The sequence below is a fragment of the Pyricularia pennisetigena genome (genome assembly GCF_004337985.1).
Source record: "Pyricularia pennisetigena strain Br36 chromosome 4 map unlocalized Pyricularia_pennisetigena_Br36_Scf_6, whole genome shotgun sequence".
NCBI classification, from domain to species: Eukaryota; Fungi; Ascomycota; class Sordariomycetes; order Magnaporthales; family Pyriculariaceae; genus Pyricularia; species Pyricularia pennisetigena.
The window spans coordinates 443,239-461,438 of record NW_021940918.1 but is presented as its reverse complement, the minus strand read 5'-3'; the positions used below and the strand labels follow the sequence as shown (position 1 = coordinate 461,438).

The following is an 18,200-nucleotide window of genomic DNA, read 5'->3' as shown; positions in this document are numbered from 1 at the left end:
GTAGATGCTTTGTGCACAAATGATAGTTGTGGAAAGTACGCAAATGGCGTCACTGCCTCGCAACATTGGCTCACTCAGCGACCCCACCAACTCTCGCTCGCTATTAGAAGCTTCTGGGTAACCATCCCCCAAAGATAACGCGAGACAGTTTGCTTGCCTTTGAAGTAACTTCACCATTCACTGGAAAAACTTAGAATCTCGTACGGACCAAATCAGTTGCGTACCCAGAAAAAAACCCTCTAGGACTCACAATGGCTCTTCCACCCAAATTCAGCGGCCACAGGCTCCCGCTCGGCGATGCAGCAGCCAACTCGGCCCCGCACGCCGGAGTACACACCATTGAGCTCTACCTCGACTATGTGTGCCCCTTCTCAGCAAGTATGGAGCGCCTAGAATATCAAAACGAAAACAAATAACCGTGACAAATAAAGTTGGCACCCAGACTAACCTAGAAAACAAACAAACAAAAAAAAAAAAAACCTACAGAAATGTTCAGGACCGTCGCCGATGACTTAGCCCCAAAGCTGCAGTCAGACCCAGCGCTTGCGTCCAAGGTGCAGATAATCTTCCGCCAGCAGATCCAGCCGTGGCACCCGTCCAGCACGCTGGTGCACGAGGCCGCCGTGGCCGTGCTGCGCCTGGCACCCTCGCGATTTTGGGACTTTAGCAAGGCCCTGTTCGCGGCGCAAAAGGAGTACTTTGACGTCAACGTCGTCGGCGAGTCGCGCAACCAGACCTACCGGCGCCTGGCCCGCCTCGCCGCCGACTCGGCGGGGCTGAAAGAGGACGAGGTCTACGGCCTGCTCGAAATCGGCGACAAGCCGGGCGAGGACGGGTCGCTCAACAGCGGCAACGGCGTCACGGCCGACCTCAAGGTCATTGTCAAGATGGCGAGACTGGTCGGCGTGCACGTGAGCCCCACGGTCATACTGGACGGTGTCGTCGCTAATGAGGTGAGCTCGGGGTGGTCTGTTGAGCAGTGGCTCGAGTGGTTGAAGGAGAAGACGGCGTGATGTGGTTTTCCTGATGGAACAAAGAGAGAATGGAGAATAAAAGACTGTGTGGGTCTGCAAGGCAGGAAGTGTTTATACAGTGTCATGGACGGTCCTTGCTAAATTGACACTGTAATCCAAATCTCGGCTTCTGCTTTTGTCAGGTCTTTCTCATGGCCAGTCAAGTCAAGGCCCGATGGGATTGTTCTCATTCCAATCGCCTTTATATTAGCCAAGTAAACATAATATGCAAACCGGCTCACAGTAACGTATGAAGGAAACCCACTTTTTTCAATCACTCAACGCGGACATTCAAGCTCCTGAATTGAGATGTTGCAGCCACGTTTACTGCCATTGCAGGCAGTAGATGTTCTCCTGCTGGCCACGCGATCCTCATGCCGTGTAGGGCCAGCCTCGAAGCCTCCAACTACATCAAGATTCTTTTCATCGAGCTTGAGACATCAGACGCCACGAATCACAAGCTGCTCAAATTCACTGCAGCGAATACGACCAACCACTCTGAAGTCGTTACCAACAGCACTACCCCAGAGCTTCACCAGCAAAGCCACTCCACGGCCGGAAGATGCTCCAAAGTCAAAGCAAGCTGCCCGTAAGACAGCACCCTCACCCAACAGCACAGCTTTGTGTGCCTGTAGTTTTTTTTTCTTTCTTTTTTCTTCTTTCCCACACAATAAAACCAAGCATTTAGCTAACAATTATGACTTATTCTCACAACACACACGCAGGCTTTCTCTACCCAGAGAGCCTGGTCATCTACCACGGCGGCGCGGCCCGAACCACCTTCCTGGGCATGCTCAAGTTTGCCATGCTCATGGGCGCCGTCTTTGTCGTGGTCATCATCGCGCCGGCCCTGTACCGCAGCGGCGAACCCCTGTGGAAGCCAGCAGCAGGTATGTAGCTAGCTCTTTTTTTTTTTTTTTTTTCTTTCCTCTCCTCGTCCCTCTTGGTTGGTTTTCTAGCAATGTGTATTGGTGTTATCAAGCAGAGAAGAGAAACCACAACTGAACCCCAACACCTTCTAGTCATCACATGCGCCATGATCCCTCTGGCATTCACCCTCTTCTCCACCAACCCGCAGGTCGCCTTTGTGCGCCTGCGCCTGCCGCGCTTCGCTCGCGCCTCTCCGGAGCTTCTCCGGCGCTACGCCGAGGCCCCTCCCGCCAACGCCGTCGTCGAGGTCGGCGTTCTCAACTTCCACGGCAGGCCTAGGGTCGTCGCCTTGCCGCTGGCCCGCCTGTCCCCCACCAATGAGCGCTTCGGCCTCGTAAACTGGACCGTCACCGAAGACACCGCCGCCGTCGCCGCCAACAAGAGGCTCGCGTCTGCTGGTGGCGGCAGTGACGCCACCATCTGGCACCGCTTGCTGCGGAGGCCCCTGAAAAAGTTAAGCATCCGCGAGCGCTCAAACGATGCCAAGGAGGCCTGGGTTTGGGACGCAGTCGTGGCGGCTGCTGAGCGTCGGAATCGCTAACAATACAATAAACAAAGCGGATTCGTGTACGTTGATGGAGCGTGACATAGCAATATATGTATATATATAAATCCACACTTCGTGTATGTCAAGGTATATACACCACAAAGGGCTCCGGGCCCCGACGCGAGAAGAGAACCAAGGAAAATCCCCCCAAGACCAATCATATCCAAAAAAAATAAAAATCAATAAACAAAATCCTTTGCATCCTCCGTCCATCATGTATGTTATCCTACAAATTATTTTTTTTTTTCGCTCTTAGATATCCTCGCTTCCCCCATGTCTCATAAGCCCGCAACGATAAATTGTACAGATAAAAAGTCATGTCTCGTTCCCTGAGAGTCATCAAGCTTCATAAAGGAAAAAAAAGGCAATTCGTGCATGTACAGTATCGGTCCCGCCTTGTGGCCAAGAGCAAGTTGCAATGCACTCTTGCAGTTTCGTCTCTGTAATCATCCGTTTAATAATTCGTACATCGGATTTGAACTTTCCAATCCTTCCGCCCAATCGAACTCGGAATATCTGGCAGTCGGTGCAGGCTGGTAGTCAGGCCGGGTCCTGCACGGCAGAGAGGCTGCCATGAAAAACTTTTCAGCCCGATGAGACAATCCCTATAGTCGAGCATGACTGGTCCAGCATCCGTGGTTATCCTTTCCCGGCGAGGAAGCCGATCGGTGAATGGCTGATCAGGGCCATGTTGTCAACGAAATCCTGCTGCCGGTCATGATTGGATGTGGCAACACCATCGGTGGCAGCCGTCAGTTCCCTGAACAGCCGCGCTGTTCGGTTCGGGTCCGTATAGATCTAAGTTAGGCGCCGAGGGTTGGGGGTACTCCAGGAATACTCGCGCATCATGTCCGATGGGGTTTTATGTCCATTCCGGTAGCCTCGTAATCCCAGCCACGTTTAATCCCGCCTTCATACACGCTCGCCACGGACTCTTGCCACATGGCTGGTGTGACGAAATTGGGAACTGGTGCCTGGGCGGCATAGCTCTGCGCGGCTGCTGCATGCTGGTGCATATTGGCTGCAGTCATGGTCGATTGCGCGGCTTGAATGTCCTGCAGCGTTGGGACCTCGCTGGCGCCTGTTGAAACGGGGGAGACAAGGGCATTGTTCAGAGACGGAGTTCGTGCGCTCATGGAGGTGGATATGGGCTGGGGTTGGGGCGTACCAAAGGTCGAGTTCCATTGACTGTGAATCAAAGTTAGCAAGTGATTACAACTAAACTTTTTCCCGGCCTCAGAGAATATTTAAACAGCCGAGGAAAAAAGCCATGCGTGGCCTAGGACATGAATGCTTACTCAAATAACCTGGTAGGATTCCAGGCAGTTACCGACGGGTCCGCCATCGACATTGTTTGCTGTTGCTGCAGAGCAGCGGAAGTTGCCTGTGAGCCAGGGGTGCCCGACATATAGCTCAGGGCCTGAGCGGTTGGCGAAGAGTTCCCTGTGCCGTCTCCAGGCCCGGCCGATGTAGGAGGGGAGATTGGAAGGCTGGCATAACTGACTTGCGATGACTGCCCGGGCAGTCGCAAAGACTGCTGCGACAGCTGATCCATGGGTCCAACTCTTGATGCCGCCGAACGTGGCGGTGTCGAGTGCGTGATCGCCGGGCTGGCGTACGGAAAGCTCGGCTTTAGGACAAACGGCTTGCGCATGTCAGCCGAGAAGGCCTCACGCACCGCATCTATCTGCTTCTGCATTTCAGGCATGGGCCAGGCCGCCATGCAACGCTCCAAGATGCGCATGTGGCGGGTGAAGTATTCTCGGGCATCCGTGTTCAGGTCCGGATCGGGAGATGTAATGGCCACCTGCATGTACATTGATTTCGTTAGCACTAAGTCTCGGTTGCCGCTCTCTCTTTTCATGTCGTCTTCTGATATCGACCATTGTAATTCCTGGGTGCCAGCAGGCAGCAGCGACACAAATCCAACCTACCAGATGAAGAATGATACAAGTCAAGACGCAATAGATGGTGTAGTTAATGCCACGCTGCATAGACTGCAACCCGGCAATCCCATAGGATCGTATGATGGCCTCCTCCAATCTGCACAGGAGCTTTGCTGACGAGTAGCAGACAACCATGTGATGTTTCCACTGGCCATCAGCACCATTGGGATCAAGCAACTGGAGTTGCGGACGGTGTAGCATGATAATGCTAAGGTAGTAGTAGGAGTGCATGTTGCCGATGAAGGCCGAGGTCAGCCAAGGAGGCGATCCGTCCGGTGGGAAATTGACAGCCAAGTCCGACGGCAGTTCGTTCAACCACGCGTGGGAAAGTGACGTGAGCTGTACAACCTCTGGCTCAAGGGCCCAATCTCGGTTGATCTTCCTGCGAACACGACCATACGAGCGGTTCGCACGTGCCACGTTGCATACTATACGCGACATGTAGGTGATGTTTCGCGAAACATGATACTCGCTGTCATCAACTCCAGGAGTGGGACGTGGGATACGTAGGTCCACCGTATCCTCTTGTACAGCCAAGTCGTATCGGCCTGTCAGGCGGAACATGGTCAGTAAGCCAGTCGTCCTAGGGGTTTGTTTGCTGCAAAACTTGCTCACCTTGAGGCGAACCAATCATCAGTTCCATGATGAAGATGGTCTGCCATATGCGCGTCTTCATCAGACATTCGGCGGGGCCCGATCCACACGACTTTCCTGCCAAGTGGTCTTGATAGTGGTCGTCCAAAGACAAATCCTTGCCCATCTGGACGCACTGGACGATGGACATCCATGACCGGAAGTAGTAACCACGTTTCGGTGAGGCTTCCCTCGCCTTTATGACAATGAGAAGCGCCTGCAGTGTGCTCAGTCGTGGAACGTCCATAAACGAGTCGAGATGCCGTGTCGCCAGTGCCAACCACTGCTGACCCTCTCCAGGCTCGTCGGCTAGACGACCAGCGACGGTGAAGACGGCCTCCAAAATCAATGGCGACAGAGACTCGCGGTTGTTGTGCCACTGGTCCAGAAACATGGCCTTGTCAAGGACAGGCACATAAGGATGAACTTGGGTAAAGTAAAGGTCAAAGTAATGGAGGGCCGTGTCGTCATCTGGCATCAGTTCAGGTGGGATGCGAATCTTAAGCCCTGGTCCAGAAGGAAGAGGAGGCAGTGAGCTCTTGTAATCGTCTTCCTCGCCCACGACAGGCTCCTCTTCTGCTTGTTTCGGTCGCATCTTGTTGTTAAGATACGGCGCTGTCGAGGTCATGTCAGTAGGTTGTCCATGGGAGGAATAAGCGCCATCACAAAAGCAAAGGAAAAAAAAAAAAAAAAAAAAAAAAAAAAAAAAAAAAAAAAAAACTCATTATTTGGCAGCCGAGCTGTGTTCTTACCTGTTCCGAACTCATTGAGCTTCAAAGGCCCAAGCAAATCTGCAAGATCAGAGCCGTGATCTCCGCTGCTGTAAGACTCGGGAGGAGAATGAGGGATTGAAGGCCTATGCGCCGGCGGGTTGGGGAACATATCATGAGACCCAAATGCAGATTCCATGGCAGTAATCGGAGTGTTCAGTGTGCTGTAAGATAGAGCTCCGTGAGGCGACTGGCTATCCGGATATCGAGAAGGGTTATAGATGGATCCCGGGGACGCATCAGAGTACGCCGTCTGCGGCACATAGGATGTTGCTGGTGGAGGCTTCAAGGCACCCGGCGTCGTGAGGATATGCTGTATATCTTGCTGGACATTCCGTGGCTGCTGAGGCGGGCTATCCTCGTAGTCACCAGCCATAGTCTCACAAGATTGGCCATCGGCGGAGGTGCCGTCGAAGCCATTTGGGCGGACGCAGTGCAGCTTAAGCCTACGGCATGCTGAGCAGGGGAACTGTGCACTGGTTGCTGCATCGCATTTGATTTTCCGGCGTCGGCAGCCCTCTTTGTAGGAGCAACATAGTTAGTGGATCTTTCAAGGTTCGTTATCAAGGTTATGGAGCCGAGTGGCCGTCGCGTGTGTGCTCGGACATTTAGGTAGTGTCATGACATACCGCATGCTCTCATCACTAGTTTGGGTAGTTAGCTACTGGAAAACAAGGGAAAACATGAACGACACCGATTTCGATATACACTTCAGAACTAATTGAGCTGGAGAAAACTTACCCTTGAGTCGCTTATGTCGATTATGCTCATCGACAAAGACATAATCTGCCAGTGAAACGGGTTATGTTAGACAAGTCGACCTTGATTCTAAACCATGGAAATAGACCCAAGTGCAGTTATTGAGAGGTTGGACTAAACCAAGGGTATGGTTTGGACTGCGAGTCGGACGATGCATGGATGGCTTGTTTGCGCATACTTTTTTGTTGCGGCTGGAACGCCTGCGGCGGCGCAAAAGTGAAGCTGCTCATTGGAGCGAAAAGTAGTTTTGACTGCAAGTCAAAAGACAAGGGACGAACGACTGATGAGCGCGACTGGCATGCGCCGGCGCGCGATGGGACTCGGAGGGGCGCGATTAAGAGGAGGGAGGCGCGGTATGTCTCGGAACGGCGTTAATCACTACTGATCGGGGGCGTTGGCAAGGCTCGGGCCGCGTTGAGCGAGCGACGGTCAATCGCGGTAGGGGCGATTGATTTGGTGTGGTTGGCGGCGCGGGGCGGTTTTGGGAATGCCCAATCCAAAATCCAAGAGCGATGATGCAAAGAAGCTCGCGTGCAGCACAAGACCCTTCGAATGTGCCCGCATTCGAGAGAAGTTCTGGAAGGAGGCTAAAAGGTAGGGCGGCAAGCTAAGCAGGCAGATGGGTGGTCATCCAATCGATCGTCCAAAAGATTCGGTTCGCGGCCGAGGGGTTAGGCAAGCTGAGCGAGTGGGTTGGAAATAGGTAGGTACTGTAGGTGGGATTGGACGGATGGTCGTCGGGTGCGAGAAAGTCGATGGATGGTCGGTAAGACAGGTCGGTTATGTGGATAATGCGTGCAGTCAGACAGATGTATAGATGCTGCAAAGTGGTCCTTCTCTCATTAATTAGAGGGTTGCTTCTTTAGGCGAGAAAGCCTGTCTGACTTGTCTGTTTGTCTGGCTGTCGCTGTCACCGAGAGGGGTTTCTGGCGGATCCGCAGTGAAAGATGCGGTGGACGGGAAGGGCCGGTAGTGGGTGGCCGCAGGTGTATATCACAAAACAAACACACAACCAGAAAAGAGAATATAAAGTTTCCAAGTTCCACTCATGGGGCCCGGAGTGAAAGAGGCCAGGTCCGGTACTAGTACTATAGAGTGGTGGGTGGTGGTAGTAATAGTACGGAGTAGAGTAGTAGCGTCAGGATCAAGTGGAGGTGGAGGAGGAGCCGAGCCCTGGTCGACTTGACTTGATGTTTTTTTTTTTTTTTTTTTTTTTTTTTTTGGTGACAGCAGGCAGATCAGATCAAATGGACGAGGGTGTCGTTTCTGTTATTCAGTTTCGTCAGGGTTTGGCCCAGCAAGCAGTATCCGCAATGCACGTACTACTCTTCCAGCTGCCAACCAGGACAGGTAGTTTGGTCCCCCCCCCTCCCCCTTCGCCTTGTACCGTAGTGTACTACCGGTCTGCCCCTGCAGGTGAGTCGAGCATTCAGGAGGCAGGAGGCGTGCGCTTTGCCCGGTGAGGTGAGAAGAGCGCATACAGGCAAGGCCTGGCTGGGTTGGTGGTGGCGGCCAGACACCTGGGTACAGTGGAGTGGAGCGTGATGCGGCGTGTGGATAGCGTTGTCAAAATGTTCAGGCAGGTAATTAAGTGGCGTCTAGACTGGCTAACCCAGCAAGGCCTCGGCTGCTTACCCTGCGTGGTCCTGTCCTAGGTATTTTTTACAGTACTGTACAGTGACAAAATCTGGCCAAGGATGCTCTTTTCCCTGACGAATTGTGTGCTTGGTGGGCTGGCAAGATGACTTTGTGGCTGGCGCCTGTCGGGTTTCACATGCGATCAATCCCGACCGACCTCGAGGTACTTTCGTACCTAGACCTAGTTTGCAGTGCGGAGTCGTCTCAGGGGCAGGATGCCAGGTGGCCAGGCTGAGTTAGTCGATTTCCATGCCTTGTTTCCCAGAATGCCGGAGGAGCGGAATATGTGCATGTTATATCAAAATGAGTAATATAGGGCTCGACCGGCTAGGTTTATTTTATTTTGTTGGGAGACGAGGTTGCCCTGGCCTCGATCTAATTAGGCAAGTCGTTGTTTTCAGGTATGCATTTGGTGTGGCACTTTTGCAAGGTATTGCGCTTGGTAATTGCTACGAACGTTGAATGTACACACTTGAAGAGGGTGGGGTGACTACGGAACTGAGCAGAGAGAAAATTAAGTACCTAGGACAGAAAGAAAGAAGAACAAAAAAAAAAAAAAAAAAACCAAGATTCCTGATCATAATAATATTAATAAGAATTCAGCACCCTAGACTCGGCCCGACCGACCGGGAAATGTTTTTGGACGAAAGGTATCCGCAAAAATGACATACTACGTAGTAAGGGTAAGTGAGCTGGGTTTTGAGTTTCGAATTCTTCAAACCCATGGGATGATGTTGCCCATTTGGTAAGATCTCCCAAACAAGGCCACCTGCTGCCGTGGTCCAGAAAGACTGCGGGGAGTATGGTTGATCTAATCATAGTCTGATTGACAGACACGGACGGAGCTCCACCGGCGCTTTTTTTCGGTGATTCCACCAGGGTTTGCTGGACCCGTTTCCTGTTCGGCGTCGCCTCAACTCTGAATCTCAATTACTCAACTGCCAAACTTTTGTTTTGGTTTACGAGCTGTTAGAGATGAACATAGTATCTGGAAGTCCGCCTACTCCGTGCAGATATATATTATATTACTACCCGACGGGGATATGTACAGCAAGCGGGAAATAAACAGATAAGAAAGACAATTAATCCTACCAACCACAGAGAGTTTAACTATTCGTTATCATTGCATTACAGGTGGATTTCCATCTCGTGTAGAGCCTCCCAAAAGAGTTAACTGCGCAGCTTGTATTGTTTTATTTTACTTTGCTTTATTTTTGTAATATCAGTCGCAAAAGCTTCGAGAAGCATTAACGGGTAATCCCCGACAAGGCATGGCACAGGGACACTGCCCCAACACCCTCGAATCATTTCGGCAGCACAACGGGAAAACTTAACGAGAAAAGCGGGGACTACCACACCCGAGGCTGAAAGTTGAAGCTGGCTTTTTTTTGTCTCCTGTTATTGCTGTTATGCAAAAGTAGACAGAATAATAGATAGTGTCAAGCAATAAAAATAGCAATAAAATGAAAAGAAGAGGGAGCAATAGGAAGCGGGATTGAAGCGAAAGGACATGTAAACATCACGAACAATCTCGACACACTAGTTGATACCTTGCACAGGGAACACCGCAAGACATTATCCAAATAAGTACCAACGAGCAGCACACTTACTCACCGCAGGTGGACACAGACAGACTAATTACATATCCGGTAGGTACAAGCAAGGCATACAAGCAGGGTACCCGGCAAAACGTACGTAATCTCTGTCAGTTCGACTACAGAATCTGTTCCTGCCAACTGGGGAAGGCGGTTTGGTCCCGGCAGGACGGGATGCAAGGGTCCTCGTCATTTATCGATTCAAAGCAAGTAAATACCGGCCGAGGCTCTCTCTCTCTCTCTCTCTCTTTTTTGTTTTCACGCTTTCCTGCATGGTCAATGTAGTGGGACGGCGAGAGTAAATATCTCCCACTTGCAGATCATTACTTGCTTGATATTTTCATCTCAGCTGTATTTGCATAACGTTCGTTTACATCGGCTGACAGGGGACCGCGGGCAGACTGGGCAGGTAGGGTATTAGTTGGTAATATCACACACACGATTACAGGGTGCATTGACCGATTTATTTGTTTGGTTTGGCCAGCGCAAGAGGAGGGTTATCAAGCAAGGTAGGTGCCGAGACAGGCATGAAATGGGAATAAAATAGCATGTCGGAGGTGAAAATTAAATCTACGAACGAGGTAGATTTGACCCAGCAGCGCCATAAGCTGCCTCAAGAGGAGGCATAGCCATGCGAATCATTGTTTGAGGGGTGCGCGCCTTCTCCTTGCTCTCGTCATCCTGTTTGCCTTTTCCTAGCTGGCTCACCCAGGGTCCACATATCCATCGTCCATCGGTACAAAAGTACGTACTACTACTCATACCTACAGTAACAGACTCATCAGACTCATGACATGTGCACCGCTGTGCATATCTTGGGTTACTTCGTAGTGCAACGCCCAGAGCCTGTTTGTCTGCATGGGTATGAACATAGGCTGTCACACGAAATGGGACACGGACGCAAAACACACAGACATAAGTGGTCCAGGTTGTATTGGGGGCGCTCCCTCCTCTTTCGGCCGAGAGAAGTACAAGGTCCCCTACGGAGAAAGAGAGGGACCTTGAGAATAATAAGTTTCTGTACTACATACCTTAGTAATGCCCCGGGTTCCCACGCAGACAGCCCGAAGATTTTGCGGAATCCGCTCAGGCGATCAAGTGCAAGACGACTCAGTAACCTTGCTGCCCAACCTCGATCGCGCAAGGTATGCCCGGGCAAGCTAGGGGGGGAAAAGAATAGACGGGTGTCCATTTTTCCATCAGTACCGTGCAGCTTGGCGTATGGTTCCTGATGGCATCGGATTTTTGGCATCCAGACCAGGCACTGTAGGTAGTAGATTCAGTAGGTATCTGATGTCCCTCAACTAGCCGTGACGGATTATCATGACCTCGGGCTTGGCAGTGGCCATACAGTAGTCATGCATGTCCATTCGCTCAACTCCGAAATGTTATTTTGCCTTGTACTTTGTAACACGGCCATGCGTTAACTGACGTACTACCTGATGTTTTTTTTTTTTTTTTTTTTTTTGGCACCACTCGCTCTCTATACCAAGATTGGCAGGCATGAATTGGATTTATGTGGGCAGTTGCAAGCATACCATGCAAGTAAACTCGACTGCCAATCCGCGTCACATCGGCACTGCTCATCATTAGGCCCGTCCACCAGGCTTGGAAAAACCGAGGAAATTTATTCCCCCGCGGAAGGCCAGACTAGACCGACTTTTAAGTTTGTAGTTACTGTCCTGGTCCCAGCCCATCAGTCTTTGGAATCTATTTGTCAGCTCGTGTCATGGCATGGATGGGCCTTGCTTGTACCTCCCCACGTCAGGCACTCAGTAATTACCCCCCTCCAAAAGCCTGCCGCGACTTTGGAAGGCACGTGATGTGGCGTACTTTCCTTGCTACTATCATGTGCGTGCATCAACTCGTCACTGAGCAAATCTTCGATATCACAAAGCTGCGCCACTACAGAGCATTTGATGATTCTAATTACAAAGTAAAACAACAAAGATCCAACGGTCATAAAACTTTGTTTTACTCGTTCAGGAAGGAAACAAGATAGAAAACAGCCTATCCATCTTGAGAAACAAAACGTTCGCGCCATCCTCCAAGTTCAACGCTACTGTCATTCAAAAGCAAGGATAAAATCAAACAAACATGCAATCGTCAAATCCAGACAACGCGAACCCCACCATCCGGAGTATCGCCAGTCTCCCATCCCGCGGCAGGCGTTCAGATTCCAGCCTGGACGCTTCACCAGAATCCAAGTACGACAGCTTGCTGCTTTCCCGAACTACAGCCTCAGACTTTGGTCTTCCGGACGTCTTGGCCTGGTCGTCCGACAGCGACAGCGATTACGACTCCACCGACCACGCCTCCCCTTTCCCCTCATCATCATCACCATCGTCATCCCTCTATGCCGCGGAACCCATCGATGCTCTTGAAATTTATACCCTTACCGCGTCCATCTCGGACCCCGAGCACCCCCACACCCTGGGCCAGCTCTCCGTCATCAATTTGCAGGACATCCACGTGACGTCCAATCATGTCCTGGTCGAGGTGACCCCTACTATTACCCATTGCTCCCTGGCTACCGTCATTGGATTGGCAGTCCGGGTGCGCCTGGAACAAGCCCTGCCGCCAGCCTACCGAGTCGATGTGCGCATGAAGCAGGGTTCCCACGCCCAGGACGACCAGGTTAACCGTCAACTGGCCGACAAGGAGCGCGTTGCCGCCGCGCTCGAGAATGACAGCCTCAGAGGAATGCTCGACAAGATGATGGAGACGTGCACCACTTGAATTGTTTGCTTTCAATATACTGCATGAGATTTCCCCCTTAGTGTGGCAAAACTGTTACTTCTTTCTTTTTTCGCTTTGCTTTGCATATGGCTCAAACCTGCCCCTTTTTTTTTTTTTTCGAAATTGACAAGGGGTGTTTGAAGAATGCAAAAGACCAAAGCGACAAAGGCAAAAAATTTAAATAATTAAAAATATTCCATCAACGACACAAACTTCAGCTCCTCGGACCCAATTCCACGAATCAGTGTTCAACCCTTCAAATACGCAAATTCCAAGGGGGCTGGGCTGGTCTCGCTCTGGTACAGGAGACATTTTTCTATTGCGACAATACAAGTGACAGCCCTGCACCCGATCCAAGACGATTAAGTGGCGATCACAATCACCGATCCAATAAAGCGTCGCACCCGCTGCTGAGAACAGCCACGGCAAAACGGCCTGGAATACTGCCGAGTGGAGAAGAGCCCATGCTGTCATCAGCCCCTCCGCATCCCTGGAAGCTTGTGGGCACGGGCATCTTAAATTATTGTACAGCAGCAACAATCAATGACCTGTCATTTACAGCATGGGTACTCTGCACTACAGTAAGTATCATTCTTCCACAGTTCATCGTTGAAAACATCCAAAACCGTCAACCCGGCAAAGAGGCTCTGCGAGCAGCCAAGCTGCCCCTGCATCTTGGCAACCGTTCCCCTGCCCCCCTTGGGTTTTTGTGGTGAAGCAAACGGTTTTTCCGTCTCCCTTTTTTCTCTTTACCCCAGAGGGCTGTAAAGTTTGGGCGTCACACCATCGACCCTGACCCTCCTTAAGTGGTTCTGAAACTCAAGCAGCATACGGATTTGGCATTTTTCTATTTTTAATTCCAGGTATTAACAGGAAGGGGGAGGGGGGAGGGGGGAAGGGAAATGGAAACACCCTGCAGTATATTGCAGTAGTATCCAACGGGCTACACCTACTTTATGCAACACACACCGAAATTTGTCTATTCGACCAAGTTGCATTTCCCCGCATGTTCATTCTGATCGATCCCGAGCCGGAGGGAAGGGCGTGGAACCGTTCAAGGAAGACAGGACCATGCGCCATGGTTTTTTTGTAAACACCCAAGAAATTATTTTGAGCACAGCCAAGAATCATCGGCAGTTATTACCAGCGTCAAACATGAGGCGTAAAAGACATGATTGACTGAATTTGATGTGAACTTGTACATAGCCTCTTCCTCGGACGCAAGATCAGCATTGTAAATATAGGTTGGGACGTTAAATATTGATGCGCCCGCAAAATAAAGGAATAAAACACCCACCCACGCGTTAGTCTGCCACACACCGAAAAGGTCGAAGCCATCTCTTCCTCCCGCCGCCCTGCAGGCCGCTAAAGGGTCAATATCGCCTTTTAAGCGCACTTACATGGACTCGCCCAGAATGCCGCTAGAGATGAGCTCGCTGTGAAACTCTGGCTCCAGAAACTTGGCGACGCTGACGTCCTCGCTCAGCCCCTTCCTGCGCCTGGTCTTGAGCACAAAGTCGCGTGCCGTCGCCTGCGCGCTAGCCGGCAGCAGGGGCCGCAGGACCACCTCGCGGTCGAGTGGGTCGCCCGGCACGATGCTCCAGCGGTCAAAGACGAGGCTTACCGTTGCGGAGCCGGCGCTGCCGATCCGCAGGTCCGTCTCAAATCCAAACGAGTCGATGACCGGGATCAAACCGCTGACACGGTAGAGCGGCGTCCCTGCGATGGGCCCGTCCGAGAGCACGTGGCCACGGCGGCGCGCGAGCGTGTTGTACAGCTGTGCAACCGAGTCCTGTGATCCAATCATCGAGACGGCATATGTCGGCTCCATGAGGCGAGGCGAGGCCATAAGGAATGACGAGTAGCAGGCCCGTCGCGAGGTAGGGATGATCTGTCCACCTCCACGGTATATTGCCTCTTGAGACAGTGCTGCATCCATGATCTTGAATTTTGTGTTTCGAATCGCTGCGGGGGGGTGTTGTTAATAATCACTGTCAGTTATGGTTTCGCACTTAAGGGGTTGGGGACTTGAGATGGAAGGCGAATTCCTGGTTTGAATATTCACGCATGAAAAGGCAAACATGACAAGACATGACACCAGCCAGGGGCAGATTGAGGTAGAGAGAGGGTGCGCGTGTATGCGTGCATGCAGGAACTCACGTTCTTCGCAGAGCGGCCCTTCTCTGGTCGCCCAGCTGAAACCTTGACGGATTGACTCCTTTACTGTGTTGAGCAGCTTCTTGTCCACTTCGGTAGGCAGCGTGTCGTCCTGTAATATGTTGGGCCCATTCTCCTCGGGACCGAACGCCCAGATGCTCCTCGCGGCTAGAAGGTCCCACTCGTGCTTCTCCTGGAAGAATTTGGCAATCTTGCGCACTGGATCCTTGATCTTGACTGCTCCGGTCTCGATATCGCGAGCGATTTCGTCACCCAGTGGCTCTGCTACCATGGTAATTCTGTTCTTCTTGTTTGGCGTGATGGCGTAGCATTTGGTGGCAGACTCCTCCACAACTGTTTCGCAAAACCTCGTGACTGGATCCGACACCTTGATCTCCATGTCGGCGTACAGCCGCCGCAGGTCGTGCAACACACAATCCATGTACAGCTCGCCCGTACCGAGAATTACATGCTCGCCCGACTCTTCAACCTTGGTGGTAATTAAGGGATAGCTCTTGTTGATCTTGCGGATGCCGTCGAGCATCTTGGGTAGTTCTGAAGGGTTGATGGGCTCGACAGCGACTTTAAAGACGGATTGTGTAAAGTGGGTGACGGGCTTGAAAATGTAGGCATCCTCGCCGTTCTCAAACGTCTTGTCGACTATTGTCGCGGACTTGACTATCGAGTTGTCCACGCCACCGAGGAGAACAAAGTTGCCCGCCGGCACGCCGTCTGTCGGTATGTTGTATTTTGTCTCAGAGATCCAGACGTCAGATACCCTAGCGATAGCCATATCTTCCTCATCATCAACAGAATAGCCCTCTCCAAGAACTCGAACTTCGGCACCAGGGGTCGCAGTTCCGCTCATCACTCGCCCAAAAGAATGGAAAGTCTTGGCATCTGGTGAGCTGAAGAGCTTTGTAACCTGAATGACCAACGGGCCATCCTGGTTGCAGGAAGCCATTGATTTGGCAACCTCCGTATCCAAGGGACCAGTGTAGTGCCGCTGTAACCTGCCCTCGGCTGCTGCCACAGGTGAGGGGATGTGTGCCACTACCATATCCACGAAGCCAGATGAGGCGCCAAAAAACTGCTGGCACACCAGTCTGAGTAGCACTTGGGCGTCTGATCTGAGCTGGGATGGCTTCAAGGTGATTCCTAAGCTACCAATCACCTTTTTGAGCTCATCTGGGCTGTCGCTGATAGAGTGGGCGAAGAGCTTGTATATGGGCTCCATGACGAATTTGACAAATGACCTTTTAGCGCCTTCCTCGACAGGCTTCCTGGTGAAGGAACGCTTTTGAGGGTTGAAATAGATGTCACCCCACAGCCTCCGGGCGAACTCGGTATGGTCAAGGGGTGCATACGTGTCTGCATAAAACTTGGAGAAGGATTGCAGGGTAAAGCACCAGCCCATGTCTGAACAGGCAAACAAGACATTGCCCTTTTCTGGACTTAGCCGCCATTTCTCGGCTTTTCCAGGCTGTCCTACCGCTGTGTCTGTTATGACCGTGTTTACCTCCTCGATGACGTGCTTCAGTTTAAAGTAAGCATCGTTGGGGGGGAGTTTAAGTTCGAGGATGAGTCTGTCCAGCTTGTTGACTATGAGCGTCATGGGAAGGTCTTCCAACACAGCATGCTTTATTATCTGCTCCGTGTTGATCTGGACTCCTTCGAGCACGTCAACCACTAAGCACACGCCGTCGACCAGTCTCAGGGCCGAGGCGACCTCATCGACGAAGTTGACATGACCTGGTGTGTCGATCATGTTGAACAGGTGCGATTTGCCCTTGGTGCTCTCTAGGACCAAGCTCATGGGGGCCGCCTTAAGTGACAATCCCCTCTCCCTCTCAAGGACGTGTACGTCGGTGTACCTCAGCTGTTCGTTCCGTTGCTTGCCGGTGCGCTTTTCGAGCTTCTCGCCAATGTCGTGCGTTTCCAAAACTAGCATATCCATGAAAGAGGTTTTGCCGTGGTGCAGATGGCCGGCGAATGCGATATTCCTGGTCTGTTCGGGATACCGCATGAGGTCGGCCATGAAGCTGCGGTCGAAGAAGACGGGAGGCAGATCTGCCTCTTCCACTGTAAACTTCTTCGTTTCGACGGGAGCGATGATGGGTTGTGTCAATGGTTGGGCGTCCTCCTCCTGTACCATCGTTTCAACATCTTCGCCATAAACCTGCTGTGCAGATGGGTAATACTGCTTGTCCTCGTGAAGGACCACGGCGTTAGAAGGGCGGCCATCTGTGAGGACGGAGTCGATATTAAGCATCAGTAAATATGCGCCCCCAAAACAGCGCCATTCTGGGGCTCAGTGACATTCGTACCATCAATCTCCATCAGATCAGCGCCTGCGCCATCTGCGCCAACTTCTGAGGCATCATCGTAGACATAATTGCTGGCGTCCCGGCCGTGATCCGGCTCTTCCTCGGAAGCCTCAGCCTCCTCCCCGATAAAGTTGCCGAACCTGCAAGCGATGTTGGTCAGTCGAGCCAGCAGGAGCTGTCTATCTAGCTAGAGAGCGACTCACTCGTCGTAAAGATCATCCATTGCGACAGGCAGAGCGATGGGCGACCCCTGTAGGAAAGAGCTGAGAAGGGAAACGAAGCGACCGTATCTGAGCTGAGCGGGTAGTTCCAATATACGACGTGGCGTGGAATTGGTATGTACAGCGCTTCGGTGGTTTCACTGCCAAAGACCTAGGGGTGGATGGTATTTCGACTGCGTTTATGGACCAGCACCAGATTGATCCATCATGATGCGCCCCAGGCTAAACCGCGTCGGCAACGCGATGCAGGGATGCTTGCTGTTCCAATTCACTTTTTTTTTCGCTGGGCCATGCTTATCGATACGCTCCCGCAGCTGGTCCCGCCCCCACCTGCGTTGGTCGTCGTCAAGCCATCCGCCCAAGCAGCCGTTACATGGGACCTCATTATCCGCATGCAGTATTAATTACGGACTGCCAGAGTTACTTTTCTCGTCTGAACCGAATCATACGGTAAGCTCGGTCGCAATCATGTGCGTTTGATCCCAAGTATATCGTTCTGCTAACTGATGAATATTGTATAAATGACAGTCTGTGCCATCGGGTTCTCGGCGATTGAAAACTATCAAGAAATGTTTCATTCCTGCATTCATGGCTTCGGTAGGGTTTATAGGCGGTCTGACAAATGCACGCATCTTGGTGTTTTTTTATTTTATTTTATTTTTTTTTTTTATACATCGTATTTAATACACCCAAACCTTGTCCGTAACCATCCACATGCTTTCTTCCTTGTGTACGTTTGACTCTACTAACCTGAATGAATAACGTCGCTCCGAGACCGGCTAATTTCGGTGGACATAGCTATCTTTTATAGCTATCAAAACCCACCTACTCAGGCGCATAATGAAGATTGCTGCACGACGAGCATGTCGTTTATTCAGGACCACCACTGGATAAGAATGAACCTCGGACGATACGATGTAGATAT

At 51.5% G+C, this 18,200-nt stretch overlaps 4 protein-coding genes across 4 annotated transcripts; 2 read left to right on the top strand and 2 right to left on the bottom strand.

The window, feature by feature from the left end:
- Positions 1 to 251: 251 nt before the first annotated feature.
- On the top strand, positions 252 to 2,484 carry PpBr36_05711 (uncharacterized protein; the record flags this gene model as incomplete). The annotated part of the gene is made up of 5 exons (XM_029892864.1): positions 252 to 378; positions 487 to 953; positions 1,494 to 1,602; positions 1,739 to 1,903; positions 2,036 to 2,484. 5 exons carry the CDS (start codon positions 252 to 254, stop codon positions 2,482 to 2,484), a joined length of 1,317 nt encoding a protein of 438 aa, XP_029746371.1.
- Positions 2,485 to 3,335: 851 nt separating this feature from the next.
- PpBr36_05710 (uncharacterized protein) lies at positions 3,336 to 6,828 on the bottom strand (the record flags this gene model as incomplete). Its single annotated transcript, XM_029892863.1, has 8 exons — positions 3,336 to 3,678; positions 3,789 to 4,297; positions 4,425 to 4,984; positions 5,052 to 5,684; positions 5,822 to 6,358; positions 6,469 to 6,483; positions 6,581 to 6,625; positions 6,777 to 6,828. The coding sequence occupies 8 exons, from the start codon at positions 6,826 to 6,828 to the stop codon at positions 3,336 to 3,338; spliced, it is 2,694 nt and encodes an 897-aa protein (XP_029746372.1).
- A 5,100-nt stretch (positions 6,829 to 11,928) lies between these two features.
- On the top strand, positions 11,929 to 12,570 carry PpBr36_05709 (uncharacterized protein; the record flags this gene model as incomplete). Its single annotated transcript, XM_029892862.1, has 1 exon — positions 11,929 to 12,570. One exon carries the CDS (start codon positions 11,929 to 11,931, stop codon positions 12,568 to 12,570), a length of 642 nt encoding a protein of 213 aa, XP_029746228.1.
- A 1,396-nt stretch (positions 12,571 to 13,966) lies between these two features.
- On the bottom strand, positions 13,967 to 17,277 carry PpBr36_05708 (uncharacterized protein; the record flags this gene model as incomplete). Its single annotated transcript, XM_029892861.1, has 4 exons — positions 13,967 to 14,535; positions 14,731 to 16,971; positions 17,055 to 17,194; positions 17,258 to 17,277. 4 exons carry the CDS (start codon positions 17,275 to 17,277, stop codon positions 13,967 to 13,969), a joined length of 2,970 nt encoding a protein of 989 aa, XP_029746040.1.
- Between the last annotated feature and the right edge of the window lie 923 nt (positions 17,278 to 18,200).